The sequence below is a fragment of the Eucalyptus grandis genome, chromosome 4, assembly GCF_016545825.1.
Source record: "Eucalyptus grandis isolate ANBG69807.140 chromosome 4, ASM1654582v1, whole genome shotgun sequence".
NCBI lineage: Eukaryota > Viridiplantae > Streptophyta > Magnoliopsida > Myrtales > Myrtaceae > Eucalyptus > Eucalyptus grandis.
In genome coordinates, this window is record NC_052615.1 from 20,279,640 (window position 1) to 20,299,786 (window position 20,147).

General features: G+C 37.9%; 2 protein-coding genes across 4 annotated transcripts; both read right to left on the reverse strand.

Moving 5' to 3' along the window:
- Positions 1-3,156: 3,156 nt before the first annotated feature.
- On the reverse strand, positions 3,157-6,748 carry LOC104428147 (oligopeptide transporter 3). Its single transcript, XM_010041141.3, has 6 exons — positions 6,226-6,748; positions 5,680-5,777; positions 4,878-5,447; positions 4,425-4,680; positions 4,113-4,295; positions 3,157-4,029 (listed from the first exon to the last, which is right to left on the reverse strand). Exons 1-6 carry the CDS (start codon positions 6,739-6,741, stop codon positions 3,415-3,417), a joined length of 2,238 nt encoding a protein of 745 aa, XP_010039443.2. The 5' UTR covers positions 6,742-6,748; the 3' UTR covers positions 3,157-3,414.
- Positions 6,749-12,728: 5,980 nt separating this feature from the next.
- LOC104428148 (oligopeptide transporter 3) lies at positions 12,729-16,507 on the reverse strand. Of its 3 annotated transcripts, none has more exons than XM_010041143.3 (7): positions 15,778-16,507; positions 15,320-15,417; positions 14,516-15,085; positions 14,074-14,329; positions 13,758-13,940; positions 13,047-13,674; positions 12,729-12,949 (listed from the first exon to the last, which is right to left on the reverse strand). In XM_010041143.3, exons 1-6 carry the CDS (start codon positions 16,348-16,350, stop codon positions 13,057-13,059), a joined length of 2,298 nt encoding a protein of 765 aa, XP_010039445.1. In that variant the 5' UTR covers positions 16,351-16,507; the 3' UTR covers positions 12,729-12,949; positions 13,047-13,056. The 3 variants fall into 3 exon arrangements, with proteins under 3 accessions (XP_010039445.1, XP_010039447.1, XP_010039444.1); XM_010041145.3 differs by lacking the exon at positions 12,729-12,949 and having other exon boundaries at positions 12,972-13,674; positions 15,778-16,035; positions 16,136-16,507; XM_010041142.3 differs by lacking the exon at positions 12,729-12,949 and having other exon boundaries at positions 12,972-13,674.
- Between the last annotated feature and the right edge of the window lie 3,640 nt (positions 16,508-20,147).

Genomic DNA, 20,147 nt, shown 5'->3' on the forward strand with positions numbered 1-20,147 from the left:
GCAGCTAATTTCACTTTCATTTTTTCTCCCTTTTGGACATACTCCGACCGCCATTTAACTCTCGACTGCAAGATGACAATTTATTTATTCACTGACTACAAGATGACAATATATTTATTTCACTGAGAGGTCTCCATCGAGACCTTTTTCCTTGACCCCATTTCAGCATGTGAATCCATAAAAAGCAGCTCTCATGCTCATGCATACATCTTTTGTCCTTTTGTCATTATTGCTTCCAGTTTATCTCTGTTCCTCTGTTTTCTGTAAGAGCAACTAGCATGATTCTGACAATGCTTTCTCCTTATAAAAATCTTATAAAACATATACTCGAATTAAAAAGGTTAGGTTCTGACAAACTGCCTTTCAAGGCACCGTCGGAAGTTATTTAAAATAATAAGAACAGTGTGTAAAAATATCAACTCGATAAGAATCTTGCAATTTGAAAACAAAAACGTGCAGCTGTTTCGTGGACCATCTTCAAGACAAAAAAAAAGTCCATTAGATTACGTTCGGTTGCAACTGTCGAATTAAGTTGAACCTAGTTAAGGCCTCCACTGCTAGCAGATAAAGGCCATCCTTTGACAGGAAGTGTGTTGTTTTTAGATCTATTTTTTAATATTTTCTTTCTGGCAAAATGTCTAACAATTTTTGAATTTTTGCCGCTGTAGCCAACGGATGCGTCACGCAGACAATTTTCAGATTGTATGGGACAATGGTTGTCTAATTTGTAGCTCATATATTAATGTGGGCAGGGCTATCTTCACTTTTTTTATTTGGTCAACTAAATTAGCCTTAGCTTTGATTAATAATACATTGTAATTTAACAATATATTTTTTTAGGCAATGATGTTCCCTGCATTGCTGCTTTCTTGTCTAAGTTTGGTTCAGAAATTTTCCTTTTGAAGAATATGATTTACTTCTACCCTCAGAAAGGCAACCAAAAAAAAAAAAAGCCATAAAATGTGCATTTAGTAAGAAGCTCAAATTGGCAATCATTTTACCTCTAATTTTATACTAATAAAGGGAAATTTTGACGCCAAAAGCTCACAAATCTCTTCTATCTAAAAACTTTAATTTTTATTCTTTCCAGCCAAATTGATTGTAGTTCCTTGAAATTATGTTAAAGATTTTTAAGAAGAAAAAGTTGTCTCGGAGGTGCATATGTTTTTTTATTCATAGTTTGCCTTGTAAAAGATGGATTTATAGAAATTACGAATGTATAGGAACTCATCTAGTAGGTTCTAATACCCGTTGCAAAATAATTCAGAATATTGTACAACACTTCCTTGGATTTTCTCCAATTTATATTGTCGACGGTTAATGATTGTTCATTCCAAATTATAGTCGATGCTGAAGACACTACATGATTTGAAAATACTATATTGGATTAGATTACTATTCTTATCGGCGTCAATTGAGTGAAGATATTGTACCAACAGTATTATAATTCATGAGTAAAAAGTATCATAGAGTATCAAAATAAATAATAAAATTACAAGTTAGGCATGATGAATATTGTATAATGAAAATGATTTTAAACAAGCATGTATTATCATACATTAGCAAGCATTGTTCACAAATAAATAAATAAATAGATAAGCTTTAAACGATTTTATTGTTATAAAAGAAAACAAAGATAAATGTAAGCAAACGGCTGGTTGGGTATGTCTATTTAAATTTTCGTTCATAACCAATAAAATCATTTAAAGTGGTTTTAGTTATTTAATTATCAATCTCACTAACTGACCAATTTTTACGATTGTGTTATTAATTAGTTTTACATTACTAATTAGTAATTCTTATGTGAGTAGGAAAAATTATGCGATTTTTTTTAAAATGACAAATTTCTCTTATATCTGATAAAACAAAATTTTATAAACCTTATTTACCTTCTTACTACGTCTTAAATTTACCCGCTGTTATATGTAATTACCATTGTTCGAGTGACAAACCAACTTAATTCTCGATTGAGTATCCCAATAGAAAAACTGGCGAATTAAACAAAACAAAATAATTGTGGTAACTAACTCGAATGAGGATTAAGGACCCAGAATTAGTTGATAACTAACTGAGAGAAAAGTTGATAAATCCTTAAATTGAATTTAGTGTTTGCATAAGAGTTGGTAAACTAAGGCATAGTAACGAAAGATAGACAAAAGTTGATAAAAAATTAAACAAAAATAAAAGAAAAAATTTAGTATTTCAAATGAGAGTTAATAATAAAAAAACTAGTAAGTGAGTAAATTGAAGAAATGTTTGTTAGTCACTCTAATTAATGTTGATAATTTCTAAAAAGAGTTGGTAAGTTAAGGCTTTACTCATAATGCAACTGAACATTTGCAAACAAAAAGAAGAGTTGATGAGAAAAAAAAAAACGACAGTAAACTACATGGTAACTTAATGAGAGAAAAATTGGTAATTCCAAGCAATTTGGGTGGTAGCCTCTAAAAGAGGTAATTAATATAAAAGGTTTCTAACTAAGGCAAGTTCAAGTTGGTAACTTGACACAACAATGAGTAATTTTTTTTTTTTTTTTTAAAGGAGATGGAGATGTGGATATTAGTAAGTAATTCAAATGAGAGTTGGTCTCAAATGATAGTTGGTAAGTCACCCAAATTTAGATTGATAATTTTTTAGAATAGTTATTAAATTCAAAGCATTAGTAAATTCTATATAGAAATATCACTAAGTTAATAGAAAAATTGGTAATTCGCAGGCTACAGAAAATTTGGTGATTTCATGAAAGTGTTGGCAATTTACCAACAAGGTATTTGGGAAAAAAAATTTATGGTTTTTTTTTTCAACAATAGTTTTTCACACTTACTAATACACATTGAAATATATCAACATGGAAATGAGCTCCATAGTGGACGACACAAAAAGTATATGCGGTGTCTGTCCACAAAAAGTATATGCGGTGTCTTAGATATGCAACTTTAGATTTGCACATGGGTAAATCACCATGTGCAACTTTAGATTTGCCCTAAAGATCATCAAGTTGAGTACAGCTGTCCCTGAGGCAAAAAGTAGCAAACAACTTCAAGTGAGAAGGTCCCATTGGGGTGCAAGACTGAATTCCAATATAGTGAGATCGTTTCTTTGTTTATGAGAAATGAACGAGTTTCACCAAAGAAACATAATTTGATGGTTGAGACCTGAATCACTAGTCAATCAACAATCATTTTCCACTCATGATAACGATGAACAGTCGAAAGATCTACGATGGCGATGTCTCCTCGATATATTTTTCCATTCAATGCACAAAATAGATGCTAAGTGACCGAGGAAGGACGAGAAATTCCTCTATTTTCACATGAAGTATCGAACATGTACGGAGAACGTCACAAAACGGATCAGCAATCTACCAAATCATCCTAATTACCTGAAACATGCGATCTCACATGGACAGCACCACTAGAAAACCGGACATCCTTTGACCACGACCCCCGGTTCGGTCGGGCAAGTTGCTAGCGGACAGTGGTCGATCTGCGTCCCCCACCATTTCAAGTCCGTTTTCTGATTCTGCAGAGCGAAGTACAGGAACACGCCCATAAATGCCGTCCCGGCATCCAAAGCCGCCGATAGAACGTAGTTATACTTCTGCCACCAGCGCTTTCGGTATCGTAACATGAAATAGTTGAAGAACATCCCCGTGATGATCCAGCTCGCGATGTTGGTGGGAGAGGCCGGTGGGATCCCCGCGAAACCGAAGGACAGGAGGGGAATGTTTATGTGGCGGATCCACTTCTTCTCAGGGAAGATCTTGCTCAGCACCCAAATCGGCAGAGGCAAGAGAGCTCCGACGAGGAACAACCAGACCAAGTTGCGGTACAGGCCGTCCGGTATGAATAGCCTCCTTGGCCCGATCAATCCCCATATAACCGAATAATCGAAGGCGACCTTGAATTTGGGACACGTCCATGGGGAATCACGATGGAGGCCCTCGACGTCGCAGATGTTCTCGATGCTCCCAATCATCCACCATGCCACCGCGAGGTTGACTGTGCCCGAAACTAGACTAGCCACAAGCTGCAAAACTTGAAACAAAAAGATCAGACAAAGGGACTGAGGAATCTCGAGGCCATTCTGCTGGGGACCCGAGCCACGAGTACCTGAGCGGTGAACATGCAGCGCGGAGGTATCTTCATGTAGTGGCCGAGTTTAAGGTCCGACAAGAAAAACAGCGCATGCGCGAAGCTGAATCGCCCGTAGACCTTGAAAAGCAAGTTTGCAATGGGCTTTCCTGGCAATATGTAACCGATCAGGAACTGCTCTACGACTTCATATCCAGGTTGCTGCAGAAGTCAGAAAAACAACGCAGTGCTTATGTTAATCAATGTGGCCGGGTAAACCACAGATCCCATGTCGTCCTGGAATCTGGAGATCACGAGAAGAGACTTCATTGGAAAATTTCATATTTTTACCAGGTTCGTGGTTGCCTGAATGATCCCAATGGGGAGTATAGCAAGCCAAGACATGACGAAGGCGAGAATCATCAGCCACCACGGCAGTTGCACGATGTCTTTCCACACGAAGCACATCATTACCGCCAAGGCGATACTTGCCACTGATACAATGTGGAACCACAATTGAGGGGCTTGTTTGTAACGCCTCATCAGCTTCGTGTGGATGTCCAGTTTCACGTCGTTCATCGTGGCTTTGCTCCTCCTTATGATATCTCTACGAGATGGAAATGTAGCATGATTCTTTTTCCGTGTTAGTTGATTATGATCATGTCATTCTCTCTACTTAATTAAGGAACTGAATCATACAAAACAGCAGCCATTTGAGCGACAGCATGACTAATCAAAGAGTATTGTGTAAAATGGAGATGCTTATGGAGATGCTTAATCTTGGAAATAATGGAAGTAAGTTACCTGCCGTGGAACAACGCCACGTGCGAGAAAGTAGCGGCGACGCGAGCAAATGCGGATCCCATCGCTATCGTGAACATGGGGTTTAGGTACAGCTTCCCGTAGCTTTCATAAGCAGCTACATCAAGATCATATTGCGGTGTCAATATCTTGGTGACACTGTACTTCTGCCCATCGAACTTGAAAAGCTCATTCGAGAATATAGGAAATCGCCGAGCGTAGAAGAGGTTGTACTTCCAATAGCACAGAGGCACTACCACATATATGAACAAGATGAAGCCCACCGCAACATTGGCAATTGTCTGCCAAGGCGTCACGAGCGGGCTTCCGCGATAGGCCGAAATGCCAGCCCAGTCAAGGGTGAAGGCGCCAATCCCTAGCCCGTGGTATCCTGACCCGATTTGCTGGGCGGTGACGCTGCGTGGCCACGCCCAGCAGACCCAGGAGAAGAATGTCAGGACCGGGAACAAATAGCCAGGGAGCAAATAGTAAGCGAAGCTCACTGCAAGCGCCGCGAGGAAAAACTGCATTCGTGTGAGGCCTTTCGTTTTGTGTTCCTTTTCATGTAGGGCTCTGAAAAGAGAAAAGGCAAATCATAATCAAGAGAAGCAGACATGTGAAATGATAATCATACAGAATCAATTAGAACTTCTAAGCCCATCCAGGCAATTAAAATCAGAGAGATCATGCATCCTAGGAAATGTCAGAGGGTCCCAAGAGTTCCATTAAAACTTTCCTAGGTTAATCAACTTTCGTTTCAAAGCATATATATAAATAAAGAATGAAGAGAAGTACAGTTACAGACCTGAAGAGAGAGACCTGAGCAAGGTTTGCTGGCCACCACATCTCAGCAGGATCCACCAGGTACTTCCTAAACATCCCAGCCCATCCATACCCTGCTAACTGTTTGTATCATCCAGCAACACACCCGTCAGTCACTCAAAGCTTGCTCACCAATTTTTGTTACAGTCCGACGAAATTCGGTTCTACATGTTTCATTAGTAAAAAAAAGTGTTTCTTTCTTCATCTTCGTCGAGTGCTTAAGCATAATCTTGAAATGGAAGCAACATTCCCAATGACCATTTTTTTTATGGTAAGAAACAAAAATAGCATAGAAAACCAACAACCAACGACTAGTTCATAATTCCATGCTACTTAGAAGAAACTCCTTGTTCGATGCACACTGGGTAACTAGCAAAACAGATAAGCTATTTTATCCACGATATAAGCCGTAAAAAGAAAGGTAAGTCTGATGGTTTGAACTCAGGGAATGAAAACGACAAATGCAAAAAAAGTGACAGAAGCTAGGAACGGCAGCTACTCAAAGGAAGACCAGGACGATGAGTCGCACCTGTGTAGTCAAGACAATGATGAGGGCACAGAGAAAGCTCAAGTTCTGCTTGTAATAAGTCTTCATCACCGTGATGGGTCCAATGGAGTAAGCATCAACTCCGCCCGTGGCCACTCCACAGTTCGCGAAGATGGTGATCAAAACATGCTCTTTGACATTGAAAGGCCCTGGGTTCAAGGTAAAGCTGTACCCAAAGACCTGGTACCGCTTTGCGGGCAGAGTCCTGGCCATGAACTTGCCGATGGGCAACATGGTGATCTGCATCAGGATGGACGAGATGGTCAGCGGCTGTGTCCGGAACATGAAGAAGGTGTTGAGGAAGATGAGGACGACGCACGATGTCAGGCCGAGGACCCACACGCGGAATGTCATCACCGGGAGCAAAGGGTCATCGGTCTCCGGCACAACCAAGGCCACTTCTTCCACCGCATATTTTTCTTCTTGTTCTTGATCTCCTCCTCTGTGATCTTTGTTTGGCTTTTCTTGGTCTTGGGTCTCTTCATTGTTGATATTCATTGAGGCAATCGAGTTTTTCAGAGGCAATCCAAGAAATGGAGTACAGAGCTCGGTGTTTGATCTTCACTACTCATTTTGGTGGATGTATATATGTTACATGTATCATGATGAATCTTTTACACATAAAATATTCGCGTGATTCAGAACGTCCAAAGTTGTAACAAGTTCAGGACGGTCACTGTTGGTCTTGGAATAAGTTCAACATGGAGGAGAAGCCATAGCAGTAATATCCATTTTTAAGTGTCTATCACGCAATAAGACTAAGGTCATGAATTAGAAAGGTTTATTAAATTTGTATATTAAATGATGTGACAGATTCATAATGAACTCTCAAACAAGTCGGACATATCCATCATTTAATAATGATCCGACTCATTAGTTAGAATATCTATATATATATATATATAAGATCATTTAAGTATTTCTTCTTTCTATACTCATATTGACACGTTCTGACCACAATTTCTCCCTCTACTGCTTATATGACGGTTAATTATTGACAGACTACAGGGTCTAATCAGCATAATTAACCTCGTTTTTTAGCATCTGAATCCGCCAAAAGGTGTCTGCCAAGTGGCGATATCTTATGATTATTCCTCGTAGCTCTATGGTTTCCACTTTCTCTTAAGATCCTTAATTTTCTTTTTTATGTCCAAGTTGGATAATTTTACATCAGACATTTTGAAAAACGCGTTCCATCCTAGGACCTCGGTACTTTATCATGGGTGTCATTAAATTTACAACGGTGCATTTCCACTTTTACCACTAATGGGCGAATATCGTGATTAAAATAAGAATAGTCTTAAGTATACTAAGACTGACAATCTAGATTGATTTATAAATAATGTGATAGCTTATTAGATGTTGCAGACACCCGGTTATCCGAAGGGTTAATTACATTTTGCCACATACTTACTAAACCAATTTAAAAGATCAATTTTAGTATCTCTATCGTTACTTTAAATTAGTTACTGATATTATCTCTGTCGTTACTTTGAATTAATTACTGATATACTCTTGAACTAATCACTGATATGTGATTCGACTCAACACACACACATGGGGATCTTCACTTAAGTATTATATATCTTGTTAGATTTAATTATAATATTTTCCTGATTTTCATAAGTCTGGTTGGTTATTATTGATATCATAATATCTATGTTACGTTAGATAAAACTCTGTGTGTTATCAATATCTCTACTTGCTATTCGTTAAAACAAAAACTTTTCTTTTCTTTATCCCTTTCTTTTTTGAAAAGAAATTAAATAGATATCTCTTTTTTTTTCTTTTTTATAAATCTTATAAATAGACTAACGCATTATTCATCATTTTTTATAGATAAGTATACAAAAATTACACAATTATCTCTTCTGTTTTATACTTATTTTATTGAAACCTACACACGCACGCACGCACACACGCACGCACACCTGACTTTGCGAGTATATATTGGGCAAATTGATTTTTCATGCTGACTTGAAATAGGCAATACTGAGCTCTTAAACTCATGCATGTAAATCATCTTGGTTTGTATTCGATCGACAAGATATAAGGTCGAATGGCATAAAATCTGACTGGATAAGAAATTATCTGCATTTTCTATGCCCTATTGTTGTTTAGAAAGTACCATATAGGTATATCGTACCGCGTAAAACATTTAGTAAACCTAGAACTAGAAAAGGTTGACTAAAAAATAAAAATAATCAAATAAAGCACTGTAGAAACTTAAATAAACACTGCAAAAACTTGGTACATAGAATATACGCGTGTGTATAAATTTTGTATACCCTTGATTTCAAAGTATGTTGGAGATTCGAGACATGTCAATAGGGGATTTTGTTAACTTGTATCTTTGGAATCCTTTTTTAAGTAATAATTTAAGAAGATCGTATAATATTAAATGTATTAATGGTTCTCGTGATGTACGAAATTAGTCTTCTGAAGAATGAAATTTTTTTAAAGTTTGCTCAACAAATACTTTAAAGGGTACTCGTTAAGAACAACTGGTAATAAATTTATCATATAAATTTCGCGCATGGGAAACCAATGTTTAATTTAGATACACAAAAAGAAAATTCTTTGAAATAGGAGAAATAATGAGATTAATTGTGCTGTAATTCTTTGGTACATATAGTTAACTATTCAAACAATTAAGCTGTAAAAAAAAAAAAAAAAAAAAAAAAACGACTATGTTCTTTGTTTTTATTATTTGAAGCAATTAGCTAGGCTCAGATCATCAAACACTGTCCAGCACAAACAAAAAGAGGCAGTTGTCGTGGGGGACCGCCATTTTAGACAACGATGAAATAATTAATACGTAAAGCATCAGAATCTAAAGGTTCATTTCAGCTTTGGTTGCAGCCTACCCCGCTTGCTGCTGAGTGGGAAGTTTGGTGACATGAAATGTGCCAAATTTATCATTTTCACCCTGCCAAAACTCAGTTGTCAGGGTCATTTTCTTTGCCAATTAATGTCAGTTGTCCTTCGATTTTATAATGTACGATCTTGTCTGGCATGGTTATACCCGATAAGTTTAGCGATGCAACAAGTGTGATGATAAGATATTCCTGCCATGCTGGATCCGAGCTTTGTTCAATTTTTCGATTTTTTTGCTGAATGGTTCTATCTGATAAAGTAGTCTTAATATGCTAATGGACATTATATGCAGATCTCAAGATCACTTATTCGTTTTACAGCTCCTTTTCTTTCCTACATCATTACTAAGTCTGAATCTCAACCTGTGTTGTCCAAAACATGTGTGCCCATTAAAATTCTTAATCATGTCTAATCGGTTCCAAGTATTGCTATCAATCTTGCAAAACACCAGACATTATGCCTTGAAGATTAGAGTCATGGAGTTGTGAAGTCAAATAGAGTCAAGTATTGCTGTTATTGATATACATATAATTTTCGAGAAAATTGTCTAAAACGTCTTAAACTTATTATACTTTTGCCAATTTAATCATAAGCATTTCAATTTTGTTAATTAAGTTCTAAACATTTTTAAATTTTATCAATTAAATCCATCTTATCGATTTTAATTGGAATTATCAATATATATGATATATCGATTTAATTTTTTAATAATATTTTAATATTTTTTTCTTTTTTTTTTTCACCTTTTCCCTCCATTAGTCATCATCGGGCCTTATCAATGGTTGGTAGAGGTCACTGGCCTCAACCAAGGGCTGCCCTCACTGCCCTCGGGTGAGCGACGCCTTGGCCTAGGCTGGCAAGGGTGGGAGGGGCACCCTCACTAAGCTAATAAGGAATCTAGTGGATATATTAATGAATGTTGTCATCACTAAGAAACCAACAACTATGGTTATAGAGACAAGGGAAAACTATGATAGATTATTGCCTTTTTTAATATTAGCCTCTAAGCGAGAGATTGATGGATTATGGAGTTTGATAGTGCAAAGTATTGCTATTAAGGGTTTACATGTAACTTTCACCATATCTTTATATGTCTTAGAATCTTACTATCTATTGGGATAATCTCTCTTGTAATTGTAACTTAATACTGATAACTGAAAGTAAAAGATTACTCAGTGCGGCACCATAATTTTTTCCGATTTAATTCTGAAAGGGTTTCCAATAAAAGTTTGCGTGCCTTCTTCTCTAATTTCTTTACATTTCATGTTCCCAAAATAGAGTCGCCTTATGAAGACCAAATAGGCTCAAGTAATATTTAATGAATCGCATAGGAGATAACATACATGGAGCTCGCAGGCTGAACTTGACTTGCTCGACTCAGACAGACAAACACCAAGGAATTGGTTGTCTTGCCAAGTGCTTAGTTCGTACGCATTGTCTCGCATTTGGAGTGATCTTAGCAAACAAACCGCCTTAGCTATGTAATCAATCGTGGGAACGGAATGGCAGGACGCACATTCATGGACGTTAGTCGAGTAAAAAATCGAGTTGGTTTTGAACCAATAAAAAGTCAAGTTTTTTAGGCTATTTTTGAAAAGTTAAGGAAAATGGGAAGAATGGAAAATTTGGGTGGAAAAACTTTTAAAAGTCTTTGACATGAAATTTCTTAACATTCACATAAAACTTATTTATCGCCCTAGTCGATGGTAATTCTCATCATATCACCTTTTTGTGTAATTAAGCTTGGAGCTTTGCTTTGCTACGCTCATAGTCATGCTTCAATATATAGCAAGATAAATGTCAAGGCTCACAAGCGTAGCATCAGCTTGACCTAGTAATAGTAAACCCCAATTTAACATTTGTTTTTCATACTTTAAAGATACATCACTTGTTGATCCAATGGGCCTGACAACACCATTGCCTATAAATAATTAAGATTATTCATTTCTTTAAGCGATGGTGACCCTAGAGCATTGTCATAGGAGTTTCACATTTGCAGTTGGAATGTTTGATTATCATAATTACTTTTCGCTATAAACAATTATATTCCGATATACTATCAGATGTGAGTTGGGGTTAAGCTGATTAACGATTATATCTGACTCTTCGCGTACAACTATGCATTCATCATTTCTTGAATATTATCAATAAAACTGGAAATTTCAGTTCATGGAATTTTTGCTAAAATTGAGGAGATTAATTTCCACAGGAATAACACGACACCATTGATCAAACCTCTACTTCTTGATAATCCGAACCTCAACTAGTACAATAATGCTTCTTGCAAGCACATACGATGCTGTGCAAAAATTAAAAATGATTATTTTATGATATGAAATTACTAATCATTTTGTTGTGACTTGACAACTTTCCTTTAATTATCCATTAATTTTGAGTTACCAATTCTCATTTGAATTGCTTGTCAATAATTATTTCTTTTAAAATTATAAACTCTTTTAGTGAGTTACCTTTTCTTATTGTCCTTACTTACCAACAATTTACTCTTATCGAATTAGTTATATGTTTATTTAACTTTTCTAATATTACCAACTTCTCGTATATTTAATAAAACAAAAATTCTCTCATCTTTTACCAACTTTTATCTACCTTCTTACCAACTAACAAAATTACCAACCCATGTTTGAGCGACTAATCTTTGTATTAATTGAGTGATCAGTCAAAAATTGGTGAATTAAACAAAACGAATCAGTAACAACCTCAAGTGAGGGTTAAGAATCCAAACTAGTTCATAACTCACTAGGAGAAAAGTTGATAAACCACTTTAAATTGCAATTAGCATTTTCATATAAGAGTTGGTATCTCAAACCTAGTAAGGAACTTAATTGAACAAAAGTTGGTAAACTACTTTAATTAAGGTTAATAATATCTCAAAATAGTTGATAGACTTAAGGCGTTGTTAAGAAATGCAACCAAAGAAATTTGCAAACAATAAGAGCAATTGCCAAAAAAAAAAAAAAAATGACGGCCAATAACTCAAATTGAAGTTGGTAACCCAATTCCAAGTGGTAATTGTAATGGAAGCAAAATTGATAAGCAAAGCTAACTTAAGTTGTAACCTCTAAAAAGAGTTAATAAATGTAAGGGGTTGTTAACTAAGATAGGTAAAGGTTGGTAATTTGATAGAATATTTGGTTAATTAATAAAAATATAAATGTTGTAAAATAATTTAAATGAGAGTTGATAATCCAAACAAGAATATGACAAAAATTGGCAAGTCACTGTAATTTAGATTGATAATTTAATATAAATTTAGTAAATTCGAAGCATTATTGAGCAAGCAAAAGTTGGTAATTTAATATGAAAATTGGTAATTTGCAAACTTAAAAAAAAAATCCATAATTTCATAAATGTATCGGTATTATAACAACAATCTACTCGGAAAACAAGTCACTGACCATTTTTTTTTTTACTGATAATTTTTTACACTTACATTAATTGATAATTATCAGCTTAGAGATAGAAACCAGTATTTTGGTGTACAGATAGATTAATTTATGTTGTCTCTTAATATTATGTTTTATCCTCTCGATGACAATATCACTGTTTGCAACTTTAGATTTGCCAAAGATTATCAAACGGAGTATAGCTATTCCTAAGGCAAAAAGTAGTGAACAGCTGAATTACAAACACTAAGATTGTTTCTCGTTACGAAATAATAAACAACTTTAGTAATAAGAAACATAATTTGATGGTTGGAGGCTAGGATCACTGGTCGAATCGACATCATATGACACTCGCGATCATGGCGAAGAATCGGAGCTGCAAGAACGATGTCCCCTCGATGTATCTTTCGATTCGATTCGCAAAACTGAAGCAAGGTGACAAAGGAATAATAAGAAATCCCTCAGATTTTACCTTTATCCTGAACTCTCAATACCAAATTATTGAATCATGCGAGATTTCACCTGGACAACACTACTTGAAAACCGGGCATCCTTGGACCACGACCCCCGGCTCGGTCGGGCAAGTCGCTAGCGGGCAGTGGTCGATCTCCGTCCCCCACCATTTCAGGCTCTTGTTCTGATTCTGCAGAGCGAAGAACAAGAACACGCCCATAAAAGCCGTCCCGGCATCCAAAGCCGCCGATAAAACGTAGTTATACTTCTGCCACCAGCGCTTCCGGTACCGGAACATGAAATAGTTGAAGAACATCCCCGTGATGAGCCAGCTTGCGATGTTTGTGGGAGACGCCGGCGGGACCCCTGCGAAACCGAAGGACAGGACGGGAATGTTTATCAGGCGGATCCACTTCTTTTCCGGGAACATCTTGCTCAGCGCCCAAATCGGCAGAGGCAAGAGGGCTCCGACGAGGAACAACCAGATCAAGTTCCGGTACAAGCCGTCCGGCACGAATAGCCTCCTCGGGCCAATCAATCCCCATATGACTGAATTATCGAACGTGACCGCGAATTTGGGACACGTCCATGGGGAATCGGGATGGAGCGCCTCGACGTCGCAGATGTTCTCGATGCTCCCCATCATCCACCATGCCACGGCGAGGTTAACTATGCCCGAAACTAGACTAGCCACCAGCTGCAAATATTGAATAAAAAATATCAGACGAAGGGACTGAGTAACCTCAAGGCCTTACTGCCCTGGGTCCGTGCTGCAAATACCTGAACCGTGAACATGCAGCGTGGAGGGATCTTCATGTAGTGCCCGAGTTTGAGGTCCGACAAGAAAAACAGCGCATGGGCGAAGCTGAATCGGCCGTAGATCTTGAAAAGCAAGGTCGCTATGGGCCTTCCCGGCAAAATGTAACCGATCAGGATCTGTTCTACGATTTCATATCCTGGTTGCTGCAGAAGAAATCGCAGAGAAAAAGCACACTGCTTATGTCAATTAATGTAGCCGGGCTAACAACAGATCCAATGTTGTCTCAGAATCTGAGGACAACGAGGATCGGCTCATCAGGAAATTTCATATCTTTACCAGGTTTGTGGTTGCTTGAATGACCCCAATGGGAAGTACAACAAGCCAAGACATAGCGAAGGCGAGAATCATCAGCCACCACGGAAGTTGCACGATGTCTTTCCAGACGATGCACATCATCACCGACAAGCTAACACATGCCACTGCTATAATGTGGAACCACCATTGAGGGACTTGTTGATAACGCCTCATCAGCTTTGTGTGAATGTCCAGCTTCACGTCCTTCATTGCGGCTCGGCTCCTCCTTATGACATCGCTACAAGATGGAAATGTAGCATGACCCTATGCATGCGTTAGTTGATCATGATCATGTCACTCTCTACACTGAAATAAGGTAACAAAGCATACAAAAGAAGTAACCGTTTGAGAAATAATACGATTTATCAAAGAGTATGGTGTAAACTGGAGATGCTTAATCTTGGAAATAATGGAAATAAGTTACCTGCCGTGGAACAATGCCACATGCGAGAAAGTAGCAGCGATGCGAGCGAATCCTGATGCTGTTGATAATGCAAATATAGGGTTTAGGTAGAGCTTCCCGTAGCTTTCATAAGCAGCTACATCAAGATCAAATTTCGGTGTCAATATCTTGGTGATATCGTACTTATGCCCATCGAACTTGAACAGCTGATTCGAGAATATGGGAAATCGCTGAGCGTAGAAGAGGTTGTACTTCCAATAGCACAGAGGCACCACCACATATATGAACACAGCGAAGCCAACCCCAACATTAGCAATTGTCTGCCAAGGCGTCACGAGTGGGCTTCCGCGATAGGCAGAGACGCCGGCCCAGTCGAGGGTGAAGGCGCCGATCCCGAGCCCATGGTATCCTGACCCGATTTGCTGGGCAATGATGCTGCGGGGCCACGCCCAGCAGACCCAGGAGAAGAATGTCAGGACAGGAAACAAATAGCCAGGGAGCACGTAGTAAGCAAAGCTCACTGCGAGCGCTATGAGGAAAAACTGCATTCGGGTCAGGCCTTTCGACTTGTGTTCTTTTTCATGGAGGGCTCTGAAAGGAAAAAAAGGCAAATCATTATCAAGATAAGCAGACAAGTGAAATGACAATCAAGCAGAACCATTTAGAACCCCTAATCCCATCCACGCAATTATAGTCATAGAGACGATGCATCCTAGGAAATGTCAAAGGGTCACATGGGTTCCATTAAAACTTTCCTAGGATAATCAATTTTCCTTTCAAAGCATATACAAAAGTAAGAATGACGAGAATAGTACAGTTACAGACCTGAAGAGAGAGACCTGAGCAAGGTTTGCAGGCCACCACATCTCAGCAGGATCCACCAGGTACTTCCTAAACATTCCAGCCCATCCATACCCTGCTAACTATTTGCATCATCCAGCAACAGAAACATCAGCCACTCAAAACATGGCCAAGCTTAATTCTGGTGCCACAAAATTCAATTCTACATTTCCATCAATAAAGAACATGTTTTCCCCTTCAGTTTTGGAATGGGAGAAACAATTTCCTATAATCATTTTTAACTAATTCATTGTTTCATGTTAGGTATGAGAAAGTCTGGGTTCGATGCGCACTGGGTAACTAGATATCTGGTAAGCCGTAAAATGAAATCATAAGTCTTGATGATTTGAACTCATGCCTCAACGACGAAAAATGCAAAAAAAAAGTGAGAGGAAACTAGGATTGGCAGCTACTCAAAGGAAGACCAGTAAAATGAGTTGTACCTGTGTAGTCAAGACGATGATGAGGGCACAGAGAAAGCTCAAGTTCTGCTTGTAATAAGTCTTCATTACCGTGATGGGTCCAATAGAGTAAGCATCAACTCCGCCTGTGGCCACTCCACAGTTTGCGAAGATGGTGATTAAAACATGCTCTTTGATGTTAAAAGGCCCTGGGTTCAAGGTAAAGCTGTAACCGAAGAACCGGTACCGCTTAGCAGGCAGAGCCCTGGCCATGAACTTTCCGATGGGCAACACGGTGATCTGCATCAGGATGGACGAGATGGTCAGCGGCTGCGTCCGGTACATGAAGAAGGTGTTGAGGAAGATGAGGACGACGCAAGATGTAAGGCCGAGGACCCACACGCGGAATGTCATCACCGGAAGTGACCGGTCGTCGGTCTCCAGCACGACCAAGGCCACTTCTTCCACTGCACATCTTTCTTCTTGCTCTTGATCTTCTCCTGCGATCAAGGCCACTTCTTCCACTGCACATCTTTCCTCTTGTTCTTGATCTCCTCCTGTGTGATCTCTGTTCGGTACTTCTTGGTCTTGGGTCTCTTCATTGTTGTTAGCCATTGAAGCTATCAAGTTCTCCAAAGTCAAACCAAGAAAGATGGAACACAGAGCTCAGTCTTTGATCTGCGCTGTTCACTTTGGTGGATGTATATTAGTACATGTGTCATGATGAATTGTTTACACATTAATATCTACATGATTTAGGAAGTCAGAGGTTCATAACAAGATCAAGATGGTCACTGTAGTTCTTGGAACAAATTCAACATGGAGGAGAAGCCATTAAAGTAAAGTCTTGCATTACTACTATATTTAAATATTGAGTAGTACGCGTGAATATATTATAATCCAAATGAGGGGTGAATTTTTTTTTCGTTAGTCATATTCTACTCCTACTTTAATACTCATTTTTAGATTTTTGTCCTACCTCCTTATAAGACGTGAAAGTCAAAATCTACACTTAGAGCTAAATCGTCCCTACACCAAGCTTTTAGTCAAATTCATCATTCAATAAAGATGCGACTCATCAATCAGAATATCATATTCTTAAAGAATCAAACAATGCTTTCATTTAATAAAGTAAAATTCTGTTCACATCATTTAAGTATTTCTTCTTTTCACACTCATTTTGGCACGTTCTGACCTCAATTTTCGTCCATATTGCTCGGATAGTAACAGTTTATTGACAGACTATGGAGTCTGATCAGCACTTTTCCTTGAGCCTAATTAACCCCGTTGGATTAGCATCTAATCCCCAAAAAGGTTTCTGGCAAGTGGCAATATCTTACTATTTTTCCTCGTAGCTCTATTACTCCTACTTTCTCTAAAGATCCATCATTTATGTCCAAGTTGGATAGTTTTATATCAGACATCTCGAAGAACGCATTCCGATCCTAGGACCTAGGTGCTTTATCATGGATGTGTTATTAAATTTAATGCGGAGCATTTCCACTCTTACCATAAGTTAAGTACACTAACACCGATAAACTGATTTGATTTATTAAATAACGTGACAGAATTTTATTGGACATCAAATACGACTTACATCTTTAGAGGCCTAATTACATTCATCAACAAGGTCGTTAAATTAATTTAGAAGATCAAATGTAGTATATCCATCATCGTACTACATAGGAATTCTCACTAAATTTTCATATAATCCAAAACAGAACTATTATGTTACTATATGTGACGGTTGACGAACATGGTCGGGGCTTATTCAAGAAACCATGCTGAATTGAAAGAGGCAAAAACTGAGCCCTTAGACCCATGCATGTGAATCATTTTTATTTTGAAGAGTACCCCCATTAGAACATTTAGGGAACCTAGAACTAGAAAAGGTTGTATATTAAACATGTGATCGGGGGAAAATTCTTCAATCAATCATAAACCTATTTTATAAATACCAATTCAATTATAAACTATCTACTTTTGACACTTTATTCCTTCACCTTTTCATGAAATTCCAATTTAAGTCATTCTAGCTAATTTTCACAATAAATTGCTGATATGGCGATGTGCATATAGGATGGCGGACAAAAACTAGATCACTTCATTAGCAATTTCTCACAAAAATTGATTAGGATGACTATATTAGAATTTCACACAAAGGTTTAAAAATATAATGGCATTATTGGAAGTTTTGGGGATTGAATTAACATTGTACATTAGGTTTAGGATTGATTAGGCAATTTTCCAAGGAAAAATGTCAAAGAAGTTCTAAACATTTTGCATTTGTGACAATTTAGTCACAAACTTTCTATAGGAGACAATTTAGTCATAAACATTTTTACTTTGTGTCAATTCAATTCTTTCTTGCTAATTTTGGCCAGATTTTGATGATTAGGCGCATGTCGGCTAATGTAGCACGATTGTCACTAACATTGACAACTTTTGATAATATTTTAAAAATATTTTTATTTTATTTCTTTTTATTTTTCCTTTTCTATTTTCTTTCTCCTCCTCCTTTCTCTAGCCAGCCACTGGACCTCAGTGACTAGCTAAAGGCGAATAGCATACGAGGTCGAGGTCAACCTTGCCGACCTCTAGCGAGCCTCGTCGGCCACTGGTGAGGCTTGAGCCCTCGCTAGAGGCCACCGCAAGGGCTACCTCGCTCTAGGCTGGCGAGGCTTGACCCTCGCCAACCTAGCACAAGGCCGCCCTTATGGCTTGGGCGGCCTCGAGCTAGCCTTGCCCATGGCCGACGAAGCTTGCCAGAGGTCAACGAGGTCAAGGTCGAGGTCGACCACACCGGCTGTCACATCTAGCCGATCACCAAGGTCTAGCAACTAGCTAGAAGAAAGTGGAGGAGAAAGAAAAAATAAAAAATTCAAAAAATATTAAAAATTATTAAAAGTTATCGACGTCAACATCGATTATGTCATGTCAGCTAACGAGTGCTCAATCAATAAAATTTGACCAAAATTAGTCGGAAAGCACTACATTGGCACAAAGTGAAAATGTTTATGATTAAATTGATACCAATAAAATGTTTATAATTAAATTGGCACAAATACAAAAGGTTCAGGATTTTTTTACACTTTTCCCTAATTTTCCCTATAATTAGAGGAATCTATTAAGGGTTGCGCTATTTCCACCCCCTTATAGATCCACTTATCATATTGAATTAATTATATTATCCGTTGTGGGTTCTAATCTTGATTAAAAACTATTTACTACCTTTTTTACTTCTTGTTTTTTCTATTTCACTTAAAGAAAAACTTATCCACGTCCCTTCTAAACACTTTTTTTTTTACCTTAGCCACTTCTTCTGCACCCTTTAGATTTCAACGTTTCCTTCATGTTAGTCTTCTTTTAAATTTATTCTCCATTATTATAATCTAAGCAAGTACTAATCATATATCGAAGGAAAGATATGTTAATATTATCTACAAATTAGTTACTTTATTTGGCTTGAGTATTTTCATGATCATGAGATTTTCAACTTCAATTTTTGGTACAATTTTATGAGAACTTACTTTAAAATTGACTTTTGTGATTGATGTATGCATTATACACAATTTTCTCTCATTTGTGCTTAAGTAGTTTTTTTAATAATATTTTCCCAGTACAAAAAAAAAATGCAAATAATCAAAAAATAATTAGTTTTTTTAATATCAAAAACACAATAATCAGTTAATTATCTACCAAATAAACTATTTTTTTTTTAGAGAAGAAGTAAACAAATTTTGTTTCAAAATTTAACCTTAATAGTTGATGTTTGTCAGGAGCATGGTAATTTCATTTTTAGTGATAATTTTCGGGATAAGTACACTAATGGTGCCATAAGTTGTGTACGGCGCTCACTTTGGTGCCAAAAGTTTCTGTCGGATCACTAAAAACGCTCACTTTGGTGCCAACACCGATCTAATCGGCCGAAAATCTAACGTGGCCTTTTTTATATTAATTTATTATACCAATGTGGCTCACCGGAGAGTCCAGTCAGCGTGTAAACCACCAAACAATGTCGTTTGGCGTCTTAAACCCCAAGTCAAAACCTTAAATCCCCAAATCGAGAGAGAGAGAGAGAGAGAGAGCCATGGTGGTATGGCAGCGTTCTTTCTTCCCCGAAGAACAACACTAGCACAAAGAGAGAAGCCATGGCGGCATCGTCTTTTCCCCGAAGAACAAACAAGCAATGGCAGAAGCCATGGCCTGTCGTCTTCTTTCCCGAAGAACAACACCAGCAGCGAGAGAGAGAAGCCATGGCAGCGGCATCTTCTTCCCCGAAGAATAACACTAGCACTAGCCACTCTCTGAACAGAGCCCAATCCACCATCTCCATCTATGCCTTCCTTGTTTCCCTCGCATTCCTCGTCTTCTCTCTCTCTCTACACCTTCAACCCCCCTTCTTCCTCCTC

Coding starts and splice junctions, on each gene's coding strand:
- LOC104428147 (XM_010041141.3), bottom strand. CDS start 6,741: ATGAATATCAACAATGAAGAGACCCAAGACCAAGAAAAGCCAAACAAA. Junction 4,296..4,424: donor TTCAGGCAACCACGAACCTG/GTAAAAATATGA, acceptor TGACTTCTGCAG/CAACCTGGATATGAAGTCGT. Junction 4,030..4,112: donor GCTGCATGTTCACCGCTCAG/GTACTCGTGGCT, acceptor CAAGTTTTGCAG/CTTGTGGCTAGTCTAGTTTC.
- LOC104428148 (XM_010041143.3), bottom strand. CDS start 16,350: ATGGCTAACAACAATGAAGAGACCCAAGACCAAGAAGTACCGAACAGA. Junction 15,418..15,777: donor TCATCGTCTTGACTACACAG/GTACAACTCATT, acceptor TGATGCAAATAG/TTAGCAGGGTATGGATGGGC. Junction 15,086..15,319: donor GCTCAGGTCTCTCTCTTCAG/GTCTGTAACTGT, acceptor TTTTCCTTTCAG/AGCCCTCCATGAAAAAGAAC.